This window comes from Somniosus microcephalus, chromosome 29 (assembly GCF_052327205.1).
Source record: "Somniosus microcephalus isolate GS21.2 chromosome 29, FLI_Smic_1.0, whole genome shotgun sequence".
In the NCBI taxonomy this organism is placed as follows: Eukaryota; Metazoa; Chordata; class Chondrichthyes; order Squaliformes; family Somniosidae; genus Somniosus; species Somniosus microcephalus.
In genome coordinates this window covers 20914297-20928489 of record NC_141015.1, presented here as the reverse complement: position 1 = coordinate 20928489, position 14193 = coordinate 20914297, and the positions used below count along the sequence as shown (strand labels likewise).

General features: G+C 47.5%; 1 protein-coding gene across 1 annotated transcript in view; it reads right to left on the bottom strand.

Annotated features, from left to right (window-relative positions):
• Positions 1–14193, bottom strand: part of LOC147098533 (glutamine--fructose-6-phosphate aminotransferase [isomerizing] 1-like) — a 106250-nt gene that overhangs the window by 60792 nt on the left and 31265 nt on the right. Inside the window, exon 5 of the mRNA XM_085970346.1 lies at positions 2831–2889. Coding sequence (XP_085826472.1) covers positions 2831–2889 — 59 coding nt within the window. The remainder of the gene's footprint in view (positions 1–2830; positions 2890–14193) is intronic.

The following is a 14193-nucleotide window of genomic DNA, read 5'->3' as shown; positions in this document are numbered from 1 at the left end:
ACTTCTGCTCCTAATTCTTATGTTCTCTTCAGTGATTTCAAACATGAAGTAAAGGATCATACAGAACAAGGATTTTGGAAGGGAGTCTATGAATATCCCATGAATCTGATGGGAAAATTGGGAAGGCTCAACATGTGAAGAGCACGGAATGCAAAGACTACAGGATAATGACTGCACACAGTAGATAAGAGACACTAAGAATGTCACTCAAGAGGAGAAGGAAGGAATTGGAAAAAAAGTAGCAACATCAGGATGTTTGACCTGCAGAAACTGCATCAACAACAACAACTTGTATTTATATAGTGGCCCAGAAATTCGGGTCGGGGGCTTCCTGCGGGTGCAAGCCTCCGACCTGCACTTACCTTGCGCGCCAGCCATTGAGCTGTGGGCCCCCGTGGGATTCCGATCCTGGGCCTCCTCCAACTGCCGGCGCGCAGTGCTTACGTATCCCAGGGGCGCAGTTAGTTCGATGCGTCCCCTGGGATCACGTGGGCCATGGAGAGCCAATGGTAGCAGGGAATGCTTCATTCATAAATTTGACAGGAAGAGCTGTCAAACCTATAAATACTATAAGCCCCAAAACATCACTAAAACTTCAAATAATTTTTTTTTTTTTTAAATCACATTTTTAATATAACTATAAATTACATGAAATAACTATTATAAACAATAATTTAAATTTTTGAAAAAAATTAATTACATTTTCTAACGGGGCTAAAAATAAACTTACCTTTCTTTAAAGTATTTAAAAATAATAAACCTGTGGAAAAAATGTTTTAATTTTAATTAATTCGCCACTTACCTTGTTAAAAGCAGGCCTTGCGCCTGCTTTTTAAAAGTGTAACTGCTGGAGACTTACCCTCCCGGAGAAACCTGCAATAAAACGTAAGTTCGATGCGCACGCGCTGCCTCTCCGGCGCACGTGTTCAACCTCTGAACCCCTTCCTTTAAGGGAACGGAAGTTCCGGTTTCCCGCGCGTGCACAAAACCGGCACTTTCGTTGGGCCTACGGGTGAGTACCCACTCACCCGTGGAGACCCGAATTTCTGGGTCACTGCCTTTAACGTAGTAAAATGCCCCAAGGCGCTGCACAGGAGTATTTCAAGACAAAATATTTGACACCAATCCACATAAGGATAAATATGGGCAGGTGACCAAAAGCTTGGTCAAAGAGGTAGGTTTTAAGCAGCGTCTTAAAGGAGGACAGAGAGGTAGCGAGGCGGAGAGGTTTAGGCAGGGAATTCCAGAGCTTAGGGCCCAGGCAACAGAAGGCACAGCCACCAATGGTGGAGCGATTATAATCAGGGATGCTCAAGAGGGCAGAATTAGAGGAGCACAGATATCTCGGGGGGTTGTGGGGCTGGAGGAGATTACAGAGATAGGGAGGGGCGAGGCCATGGAGGGATTTGGAAACAAGGTTGAGAATTTTGAAATCGAGGCGCTGCTTAACCGGGAGCCAATGTAGGTCAGCGAGCACAGGGGAGATGGGTGAACGGGACTTGGTGCGAGTTAGGACACGGGCAGCTGAGTTTTGGATGACCTCAAGTTTACGTAGGGCGGAATGTGGGAGGCCAGCCAGGAGTGCGTTGGAATAGTCAAGTCCAGAGGTAACAAAGGCATGGATGAGGGTTTCAGCAGCAGATGAGCTGAGGCAGGGGCGGCGACGGGCGATGTTACGGAGGTGGAAATAGGCGTTCTTTGTTATGCTGCGGATATGTGGTCGGAAGCTCATTTCAGGGTCAAATATGAGACCAAGGTTGCGAACAGTGTGGTTCAGCCTCAGACAGATGTTAGGGAGAGGGATGGAGTCAGTGGCTCAGGAACGGAGTTTGTGACGGGGACTGAAAACAATGGCTTCGGTCTTCCCAATATTTAATTGGAGAAAATTTTGGCTCATCCATAACTGTATGTCGGACAAGCAGTCTGACAATTTAGACACCGTGGAAGGGTAGAGAGAAGAGGTAGTGAGGTAGAGCTGGGTGTCGTCAGCGTACATGTGGAAACTGACGCTGTGTTTTCGGATGATGTCACCAAGGGGCAACATGTAGATGAGAAATAGGAGGGGGCCAAGGATAGATCCTCGGGGGACACCAGAGGTAACGATGCGGGAGCGGGAAGAGAAGACATTGCAGGTGATTCTCTGGTTACGATTAGATAGATAAGAATGGAACCAGGCGAGTATAGTCCCACCCAGCTGGACGACAGTGGGGAGGTGTTGGAGAAGGATGGAGTGGTCAACCGTGTCAAAGGCTGCAGACAAGTCAAGAAGGACGAGGAGGGATAGTTTACTTTTGTCACAGTCACAAAGGATGTCATTTGTGACTTTGATGAGGGGCGTTTCGGTACTGTGGCAAGAGCGGAAACCTGATTGGAGGGATTCAAACCTGGAATTGCGGGAAAGATGGGCACAGATTTGGGAGGTGACAACACATTTAAGGACTTTGGAGAGGAAAGGGAGGTTGGAGGTGAGGCAGTAGTTTGCAAGGACGGAGGGGTCAAGGTTTGGTTTTTGAAGAGAGGGGTGATGACGGCAGATTTGAGGGAGAGGGGGACAGTACCTGAGGAGAGAGAACCGTTAACAATGTCAGCTAACATGGGAGCTGGAAAAGGAAGTTGGGTGGTCAGCAGTTTGGTGGTCAGCAGTTTGGTGGAATAGGGTATAATGAAATATAACTTACTGAAGTATCGTCACATATCTGCCCATTAGGTTAACTTTCCTGACTGGTCATTTTAGAGAACAACCAGGAGAGGAATTAAATTGGACAGAAACATATTTTATGAAGGAAGTCTGTTTTAGAAGCCGCCAGTTGCGGGATTAGTGAGTGCTTACCAGGAACTGTCGCAGATTCTTGTGGTTCGTAATGACGCCATTATGAATGACAATAAACTCTGCAATTTAACAAAAAAAAAATTAATGTAAAACAGGGGACAAGAAATGCACAATCTATTAAACAAGATCCAATGCTGGGGTCCGGGTCAAATAAATAAAAATGACGACAAGAATTTCTGTGTCCCGGAGTAGAAGATGTCCAGCTTCCTTGTCCTGGAGCGGTAATAAGGGGGTCGATGGGTTGTCTGGCAATGTGAGCAAGTCCCTCTTTGGCCAATCCTAGACCGTGAATAAATACCCTGAGCTATCTCAGTGTGGATCTTCTATTTGTGCAGGTGGACTGTGAAGTGACTGAGGGGGGGGGCTTGTGGTCAAGCTGTCCACTCGCCCAGCTACGGAGCTGCAAGCCGCCCCATAGGCAAGACAACAACGTACCCAGTTGCCCTGCATCCGGGCAGTGTACTGGAGCATCGAGACCCTTTTTTTATTGATTATAATGGATTACATGTCCAATGCTTGTCCAAATGCACACACTGCCCTGTCTTAGAATCATACAGCACAGATGGAGGCCATCGTGCCTGTGACGACTCTTTGAACATAAGAACATAAGAAATAGGAGCAGGAGTTGGCCACACGGCCCCTCGAGCCTGCTCCGCCATTCAACGAGATCATGGCTGATCATCCACCTCAACTCCACTTTCCCGCCCGATCTCCATATCCCTTGATCCTCCTAGAATCCAAAAATCTCAGCCTTGAAGAGTTATCCAATTAGACCCACCCGCCCCCACTCTTTCCCCACAGCCCTGCAATTTTTTCCTTTCAAGTATTTATCCAATTCCCTTTTGAAAGTTACTATTGAATCTGCTTCCACCGCCCTTTCAGGTGGCGCATTCCAGACCATAACAACTCGCTGTGTTTTAATCGACCCCTCCTAATAAAGAAAGAACTTGTATTAATAAAGCACCTTTCACAATCTCAGTATGTCGCAAAGCACTTAAGAACATAAGAAATAGGAGCAGGAGTCGGCCATTTGGCCCTTCGAGCCTGCTCCGCCATTCAATAAGATCATGGCTGACCTTCTACCTCAACTCCACCTTCCTACACTATCCCCATATCCCTGGATTCCCTTAATATTCAAAAATCTATCGATCTCTGTTTTGAATAAACCAATTAAGTAGTTTAAGTGTGGTCACTGTTATAGTGTGGGGGGCAATGCGGCAACCAATTCGCAAACAGCAAGGTCCCACAAACAACCATGAAATAAATGACCCGATAATCTGGTTTTAGAGATGTTGGTTGATGGATAAACGTTGGCCAGGACATTGGGGAGATCTCCCCATCTCTTACATAGAATTACAAGGAATATACAGCACAGAAACAGGCCATTCGGCCCAACAAGTCCATGCCAGCATTTATGCTCCACTCGAGCCTCCACCCATCCCTCCTCATCTAACTCCATCAGCAGAACCCTCTTTTTCCCTCTTCTTCAAAAAGTGCCATGGGATCTTTTACGTCCAGAGTCAGAGTGCAGGCGGGGCTTCGGTTTAATGCATCATCTGAAAGATGACACCTCTGACAATGCAGCGCTCCCTCAGTACTGCACTAAAATGTCTGCTCATTGAGGCTTGACCCCAAAGCTGTTGAGCTGAGGTCCGAGGTCCATTGGAAATGTAAAAACTGAGATTGCTAAGATTTTTGTTAGGCAAGGGTATTTAGGGATACGGAACCAAGGCGGGTAAATGGAGTTAAGATACAGATCAACCATGATCTATTTGAATGGCGGAAGAGGCTCAGGGGGCTGAGTGGCCTCCTCCTGCTCCCATGACCTCTGACTCAGAGGCGAGAGTGCTACCACGGAGCCAAGGCTGACACCTTGGTGCAAAGGAACACTCTCTTTTGCTAAGGTTACCTTCGGATTTGCTTCATCTTGCCTGCATCTTTAAGGTCACCAGGGTTAGCTGGTACAGGGGCTGAAATCTGATGCCCCAGTTTAATTTAAAGATCGACCGCTGCTACCCAGAGGTCCCACTCTCTTTACCCAAACTGGGCGGAGGGGAGTCAATTCATGGATCTCTCGCTGCTCCAGGTTGGCTTTTACCTGAAAGTCCTTAGGTTCCTCCCCTTTGCCCACAGTCTCCAAAGAGAAAAAACACAAAATTGTAAAAATGGCAAATGAAAATAGAAATCACGAGAAACACACAGTGGGTGAACCAGCTCCCTATCAGATGCTCATCGACCTGTAGTGTGCTCGCAGGGTTTTCTGCTTCTATTTCCAATTTCCTTCATCAGTTTAAATTCTTAGACCACTGGGAGTACAGTATGAAAGAAATAAAGAAAGACTTGCATTTATATAGCGCCTTTCACAACCTCAGGATGTCACAAAGTGCTTTACAGCCAATGAAGCACTTTTTGATGTGAAGTCACTGTTGTAATGTAGGAAACGCGGCAGCCAATTGCGCACAGCAAGCTCCCGCAAACAACAATGAGATAATGACCTGATGATCTGTTTTTAGTGACCTGATGATCTGTTTTTAGTGATGTTGATTGAGGGATAAATATTGGCCAGGACACTGGGGATAACTCCCCTGCTCTTCTTCGAAATAGTGGCCACGGGCTCTTTTACATCCACCCGAGAGCGCAGACGGAGCCTCGGTTTAATGTCTCATCCGAAAGATGGCACCTCCGACAGGGCAGCGCTCCCTCAGTACTGCACTGGGAGTGTCAGCCTAGATTTTTCGTGCCCAAGTCTCTGGAATGGGACTTGAACCCACAACCTTCTGACCCAGAGGTAACCAACTGAGCCACAGCTGACACTATGGGGTAAAACGGGATTTGTTGAAAGAGTGAACGTACAATCCAGTTACCTGTCTTGGTGTCATGACAAATTGTTATTAATCTGTGTCAGTTGTGCTTGCATACACCTACAGGCTGCAATGGATTAGCTAAAGGGCCACTGTAATGTCCGTGTGTAATTGAGACACGGACTGCAGGAGTTGGTTATAACAGGTGTTTACTGAATGGAGACAAAACTGGAACTACTATACAAAGTTACTACACAGGCTTATATACCGGGGTGGTCACTACTGGTACTGCAGTATACAGGGGCTGCAGAATATAGTTCCTTCTTCAAAGTACATACACTACAGCCACTTCCCTCATTGGCTTCATTTTTTGCTTCACTTACTTCTCCACGTCAAGTGTCTTGGCCTTGTCTGTGTTGACTGTTTCAGATTAGAGGACGTCGTATTTTGGTGATGGGCAAGAGCAACAGGGGAAACACTGGGGGAAGAGTTCCAGATTTCAACTACACCTTTGTGTGAAATACAGGTAGACTATCCTTTATCTGAACTTCCGAAAACCGAAAACCTCTAAAAACCGAAAGTTTTTTCGTTCAGCGTAAGTCGTGCGCACGACATGACCAGAGTGGCGCACGACTTACGCTGAGCAGGGCAGAGGGTCACAGAGTTCCCTCCTGGGGAGGAGATTGCAGGCCGAGCCGGGCAGTGTGAAGGAGGTACCGGGAGAGTGAACCCAACAATACAGCGGCCCGTCCGATAGCTGCAGCGGCCTGTCCGATATTCTTTTCTCCCCCACCCCCGACCCCCCGCCCCGACCCCCCGCCGACCCCCCCGCCGACCCCGACCCCCCGCCGACCCCCACCCCCGACAAATTTCCCAGTCTTATAAAATACCTTCTGAAATCCGAAATTTTCCGAAAACTGAAACACGGCTGGTCCCAAGGTTTTCGGATAAAGGATCTACCTGTAGTGCTTCTCGATTTCACACCTAAACGGCCGAGCTCCAATTTTAAGATTGTGCCCCCTTGTTCGGGATTCCCCCACCAGAGGAAATAGCTTTTCCGTTTCTACCTTCCTTGATCATTTTAAAGACCTCGATTCAATCACCCCTCGACCAACACACCTCATGTAGCCCCCAGGTTGGGTGCAGCAGCATCAGGGCACACTTCCAGTCCTGGCACCACGCTACAATCACCTGCAATTCCTCAGGTGAAGGTTCTGGTTTTGGAGTCAATGGTCGGGGTTTTCCCGCTTGCATATTCGGCAGTCTGGAATTTTCCCCAATTCCTTTTAACGGATAGGGAAAAAAAAAAATCACAGGCTGGCGAGTACGGAGGCGGAAAACCTCAGCCCATATCTGCTAGTATATCTACCATTTCCACCCCCTACCCTCCAGTCACTAATCGTGCTTCAGATCGTTCTACAATGAAGTGCGAAGTCTCACATAACAGAGGAGATGCCTGGATTACACTGATCAACTGTTTTCTAACAATATCCGTTTCTGTTTGAAAGGCTGCACGTGTCTCTAAGTAACGACACCAAATGCTCTCGTCCCTTGGAGAGTAAACAAACTATCGATACAAAGTGGGACTGGATTCGATCCTAACTGACTGATTAAACTCCAATGAATCCTTTTGTTAGAATCGGTCTAAATCCGAGACCTACTTCAAACCAATTTACAACTATTCTGCAGGCATTAACTCATTCCATTTGCCTTTTTTTTTTGAACAACCTGTACATTAATTCATTGGACCTTTTTTTGTTTAAAAAGATGAATCAGTTGGTCACAGCACAGGCCTGTGGGGTACTGAGCCATACTGAGCAGGAAGATCTCAGGTTCAATATTTGGCCTGGGAGGAGTCAACTGCTCTCAGCTGGGGAAGAAGAGGCATGGGAGGGGGATGGAATGGGGAGGGAGAGGGGGTTGATATGATAGTCCTTAGTGCCCCTAGGTTAAGGGATGGAAAAGAGAAAAAAAGTTCACAAGGATCTTCACACCTTTCCAATGACCTGTACTGAAAATTGCATGTGTGAAGATAGAAACATTGGAATTGCTAGACGATAAAAGACCGAGGCCCATCTAGTTCGCCTCTACCATCCTGGTAGTTGCGTGATACAACGATAATAGTTATTGATTAATCATAGCAATTAATCTCTATCCATGAGTCTACACCAGAACCAGACATGACATGAGGAAAACCCCCAGTGGTGGAGAGCTTGTGGAACCACAGGTCCAAAGTCAGCCGTTCCTCCCAAGCTTTGCTACACTCACCTCATGTCATGTCTCAAATTACTCATGTACTCTATCCCAAAATGTTGTTTTCTGAAAGAAATCTCATCTGATTTGCATCTGAATGAACCAATGCTAACTGCTTTCCCCATCTCCCGAGGGAGCCTGCTCCACAGATCGCTCACTGAAAGATTGTTTCCATAGGTTAGCTGAGCGAGAAGATCAGATTCCGCTGTGACGTCTCCCCCTTCCCTCCACGGCATCTCCAACGCTCGAGGTGCCGGCTCACACATGAAGAACGGCTGCTTGTGGGAGGTACTGAGCAGTGGACCGTGCACAGGGAGCCCGCAACAGGGAGCGGAGAAAATTGGCTGGCAAAATATATATTTTTTATAAAGCTGTGGAAGGGGGAAAAAAAAAAACCTCTGCTATGGATTCCTTGGTCACTGAAAACTAGAATGCAAAGCAGCCCTGGCAGTAAGTTTTAAACTGCAGCACTGAGACAGTAATTGAAGCAGCACCTAGGGGCACTAAGGACTATCATATCAACCCCCTCTCCACCCCACCTCTCCCTCCCCATTCCATCCCCCACCCATGCCTCTTCTTCCCCAGCTGAGATCAATTGACTCCTCCCAGGCCAAATATTGAATCTGGGATCTTCCTGCTCAGTATGGCTCAGTACCACACAGGCCTGTGCTGTGACCAACTGATTCATCTTTTTAAAAAAAGGTCCAATGAATTAATGTACAGGTTTTTTTTTAAAAAAGCAAATGGAATGAGTTAGTGCCTGGTGTACTGCTTCCCTCCTGCAAGTTGATTAATGTAACGAGCTCCATCAAACAGTAAGTACCCCCATGACTATCTCCAACAAGCGAGAGTCCAACCACCGCCCCTTGACATTCAACAGTATTACCAATCGCCAAATCCCCCACCATCAACATCCTGGGGGTCACCATTAACCAGAAACTTAACTGGACCAGCCACATAAATACTGTGGCAACAAGAGCAGGTCAGAGGTTGGGTATTCTGCGGCGAGTGTCTCACCTCCTGACTCCCCAAAGCCTTTCCACCATCCACAAGGCACAAGTAAGGAGTGTGATGGAATACTCGCCACTTGCCTGGATGAGTGCAGCTCCAACAACACTCAAGAAGCTCGACACCATCCAAGACAAAGCAGCCCGCTTGATTGGCACCCCATCCACCGCCTTACCATTCACTCCCTCCTTCACCGGCGTACCGTGGCTGCAGTGTGTACCATCTACAAGGTGCACTGCAGCAACTCGCCAAGGCTTCTTTGGCAGCACCTCCCAAACCCGCGACCTCTTCCACCTAGAAGGACAAGGGCAGCAGGCGCATGGGAACACCACCACCTCCAAGTTCCACACCATCCTGACTTAGAAGTATATCGCCGATCCTTCATCGTCGCTGGGTCAAAATCCTGGAACTCCCTGCCTAACAGCACTGTGGGAGTACCTTCACCACACGGACTGCAGCGGTTCAAGGCGGCGGCTCACCACCACCTTCTCAAGGGCAACTAGGGATGGGCAATAAATGCCAGCGATGCCCACATCCCATAAGCGAATTTAAAAAAATGCTGTGATGTTTCCTTGATCTGCTCTCACTTAATGAAGATTTTACACTGTTGGTCACACCCCTCGACCCCGCACATCCTGGAGGCGTTATCATAGGTCACACAGCTACATACCATGAACACTTGGGAGCCAAATATTACGGCCCATTCCCTGAATGTGCAAGCCCCCTGCTGCCCGCTGACCACCCACCAGGCACTGCTGCCCGTGATGTTCCATCTATAATGGCGTCCACCATTTCCCAAAATGCATGGCTGGTGACGGAGTCTCCCTACTGATCTAAACGTGGCATCACACAACACCCACACCAAATTGGTAATAAAGTTGTGGCACGACTTTCTTTTATATCGCTGTACTGAAGATTGTAATTCCTCACACTTCAAAAGTGCTTCATTGATTGGCTGTAAAGCGATTTGGGATGTCTCAAGGGGTTAACGGGTGATTTGGTCGAAGTTTTCAAGATATTAAGGGGAACCGATAGGGTAGATAGAGAGAATATAGAGAGCTGAGGAGGCTGGGTCATTGAATATATTTAAAGGTGGAGGTAGACAGATTTTTGAACGGTAAGGGAGTCAAGGGTTATGGGGAGCGGGCAGGGAAGTGGAGTTGAGGCCAAGATCAGATCAGCCATAATCTTATTGAATGGCGGAGCAGGCTCGAGGGGCCGAATGACCGACTCCTGCTCCTACGTCTTATGTCTATGTCTAAACTATTTCCGCTGGTTGGGGAGTCTAGGACTAGGGGGCATAGTCTAAAAATTACAGAGTCAGGCCTGTCAGGAGTGAAATTAGGAAACACTTCCACACACAAAGGGTGGTAGGAGTTTGGAACTCACTTCCACAAATGGTAATTGATGCTAGATCAATTGTTAATTTTAAATCTGAGATTAATGGTTTTTTGTTAACAAAAAGGTGTTAAGGGATATGGGGCAAAAATGGGTATATGGAGTTAGGTCGTAGATCAGCCATGATCTCATTGAATGGCGGAACAGGCTGGAGGGGCTCAATGGCCTCCTCCTGCTCCTATGTCCTAGGTCACAAAAGGTGCTATAAAAATGCAAGTTTGTACTTTCTTTTCTTTCACATACCAATAAAAGCTGTATTCACAATTTATTTTTCAAGGCTAATGTAGATTTAACACCATTCACAATTTCACATGATATTATCTACCTATCCTGTATAAAATATACCCTAATGCTTAAAGCAAGAGTACCACCACAGCACTGTGTTTACTGAAGTATTGGCCAGTTCCTGCTTAGTACCTCCATTCACCTTAGTTTTACACAAGTAAGCAAGTGTTGTTCCACCTGCAGTGATAGCGTTTGAACAGCGACAGTGAAGGCAAACTGCAAGCAAATACTGATGCAGACTATAGGAGGACGGAGATAACCATACTTGTCTCCAGCAGCACGGTGGGCACTTTCACCCCACCTCGAGCCGGCGCTGTTGCGGCCTTGATATCGCCGCACGGCCGGTCGAACAGATCAGCTGCTTTTGACCTTTTTAAGCTCCCCCAGGCGCAGGTCTGGTGAGGCTGTTTGGGGAGCTCAGTACCAGACTGCTAAACCGGCTGCCGAGGTGACCGGTTTCTGGCGAGTCTCTGGCCTTCGGCGGCCTGGCAGACTGAGCAGCACGCTTCAGGGGGTCACCAGCAGGGGGCAGGCTTTGCACAGTGCCAGTGCAGCTTTTGGCAGCAGTGGCTTACATAGGAGCAGGAGGAGGCCATTCAGCCCCTCGAGCCTGTCCTGCCATTCAATTAGATCACGGCTGATCTGTATCTTAACTCCATCTACCCACCTTGGTTCTGTAACCCTTAATACCCTTGCCTGACAAAGATCTATCAATCTCAGTTTTGAAATTTTCAATTGACCCCTCAGCCTCAACATCTTTTTAGGGGAGTGCGTTCCAGATTTCCACTACCCTTTGTGTGAAGAAGTGCTTCCTGACATGAGCCCTGAACGGCCTGGCTCTAATTTTAAGGCTATGTCATGTCCCCTCGTTCTGGACCCCCCCCCAACCAAAGGAAATAGTTTCTCTTATCTTTATTTAAGGGGAAATCTTACTAGCTGGTTCAGGAATGGAATGAATGTTGTAACTCAAGCTCAGCTTTCTTGATTAATTTCAACTTTCTTTACCTTGCCTGAAGATCCAGACCTTCTGTAAGCCACATGACCAATAATTGTACTTGTTTTGAGTCACAAAATGATGATTTGGATTATGTCACAAGTATTTAAATACCGTGGTGACACTTGGTTTGAACAAGTGGTTGAGGTTTATTCAATTTGACAAGATGGGATTGTATTGTGTGTGTCCAGTGAAGAGTAAATGATTGATTGCACGAGAGAGGGTACAGAGGGTAACGAGGGTGTTGCCAGGACTGGAGAATTTTAGCTATGAGGAAAGATTGTTGTCTTTGGAACAGAGGAGGCTGAGGGGAGACTTGATTGAGGTGCATAAAATTAGAAGGGGCCTAGATAGAGTGGATAGGAAGGACCTATTCCCCTTAACAGAGAGGTCAATAACCAGGGGGCATAGATTTAAAGTAATTGGTAGAAGGATTAGAGGGGAGTTGAGGAGAACTTTTTTCACCCAAAAGATGGTCAAGGCAGAAACCCTCATCGCAGTTAAAATGTACTTGGATATGCACTTGAAGTGCCGTAACCTACAGGGCTACGGACCGAGAGCTAGAAAGTGGGATTAAGCTGGAGAGCTCTTTTTCAGCTGGCACTGACATGATGGGCCGAATGGCGGCCTTCTTCTGTGCCATATATTTGTATGATTCTATGATTTACCCTATCAAATCCTTTAATCATCTTAAAGACCTTAATTAGAAGATCCCTCTATGTAACCTGTCCTCATAATTTAACCCTTTAGCCCCAATATAATTCTGGTGAATCTCTTTAACCACCTTAAGCAAAAGTACATCTCTGCAAGTTGTCCGGTTGGCTGCAGGTCACCGGTGCCACCTCAACTCCTAATATTGCAAACCAGGTTACAGACTCGGCAGTGCAGTGGGCGGATTAGGCGAGTCTCCAGTAGGTGGCGCTGGGATGACGGATGAGTGCCGGTTGCCATGGGTGATGGGAGAAGAGGACCGTTCCCGGACACGCACGTCGCACTGGAAGCCAGAAGAGGCGGGCAGGTGGGCTGCCTTCTGTGCCAGGCGCTTGGCTGCCATGTCTCACCACCTCAAAATTCATTAAAACCAACCTGCCAGCGTGGTCTGTCTGCCAGGCGATCCAGCATTCTCCCAGTTGGTGGGGTAGTTTGTACGGTGTATAAAGTCCTGATCGAATTTACGTGTTGCTTAGAACTGACAAGGTAGCAAAAGAGTCCTTTTTAACATAATAATTCTGCTGCACTACTTACCTACGTTAATCGAGCCTTTCTTTAGTTCTCATCAAGGCAAGTAATATTACAGGAAACTTTTTTTTATCCGGCACCGACGGGACCGACGTGGTGCCGGTTCATCAAAAATTCCGGATAACCAAAAGCTATAGTAAAAGATAAGGAGCTCAGAGCTCCGTATAAAGCAACAAACCCTGTTACAGCTTCAGAACAATGGGCACAAGTCGCAAGCGTCTCTGTAGCTTAGCAACAGCTGCAGCCACACCCTTGCACAGCAACAAATGGAGTAAAAAAAATAAAAAAGTTACCTGAACCTACTCCTGAATTTTGCCGGTTAACCGACATTTCCGGTTATTTAGGTGCCGGTTAATCGAAAGTTTCCTGTAGTACTGGAGAATGGAACAGTTTCCCATTTCGGCACCCATTGCACTCCCAGCTCAGGTACAGCACAGCCGACTGTGGAATAAAGCACCCCCTCCACTGCCACAACAATATGAATTACTTACTCGAAACGCCTGAAGCACATCCCCCTACTGCACCAATGATACTTTCCACTTTCATTACCAGCCATCATTACGGTCCTTCTGATAGAGATGGGCAATCAGGGGCGACTTTGCAGTGCGCATCACAACCCGATTCCGACTCCACCACAAAGACCGCCTACTTCCACTTCTGTAATATCACCCCCTCCCCCTCCGCCCATCGGCTGCTGAAGCCCATCATGCCTTTGTTACTTCCAGACTCAACTATTCTAACGCTGTCCTGGCCGGCCTCCCAATATCCATCCGCCGTAAACTCTGCTGCCCGTGTCCTAACTCGCACCAAGGCTCGTTCACCCATCAGCCCGTGCTCGCTGACCTACACTCGCTCCCGGTCTGGCAAAGCCTCGACTTTAAAATTCTCATCCTCGTGGTCAAATCCCTCCACGGCCTCGTCCCTCCCTATCTCTGTAACCTCCTCCGGCCCTACAAACCTCCGAGAACGTTGTTTCTCCAACTCCAGCCTCTTGCGCTTCGCCCACTTCCTTCACCCCACCGTTGATGACCGTGCCTTCAGCCATCTAAGCCCTAAGCTCTGGAATTCCCTAATTAAACCTCTCCACCTCTGTCCTCCTTTAAGATGCTCCTCAAACACTACCTCTTTGACCAAGCCTTTGGCCACCTGTCCTACTATCTCCTTATGTGGCTCAGTGTCAAATGTTGTTTGATAACGCTCCTGTGATGCTTGGGATATTTTACTACGTTAAAGGCGCTATATAAATGCAAGTTGTTGGATGAGCCTCTGCAATTCATACCAAATGATGAGAAGCATCCTGCTCAAGTTATATTCATTGGCCCAGAAATTCGGGTCCCCACGGGTGAGTACACGCTGGGTACTCACACGTAGGCCCAACGAAAGTG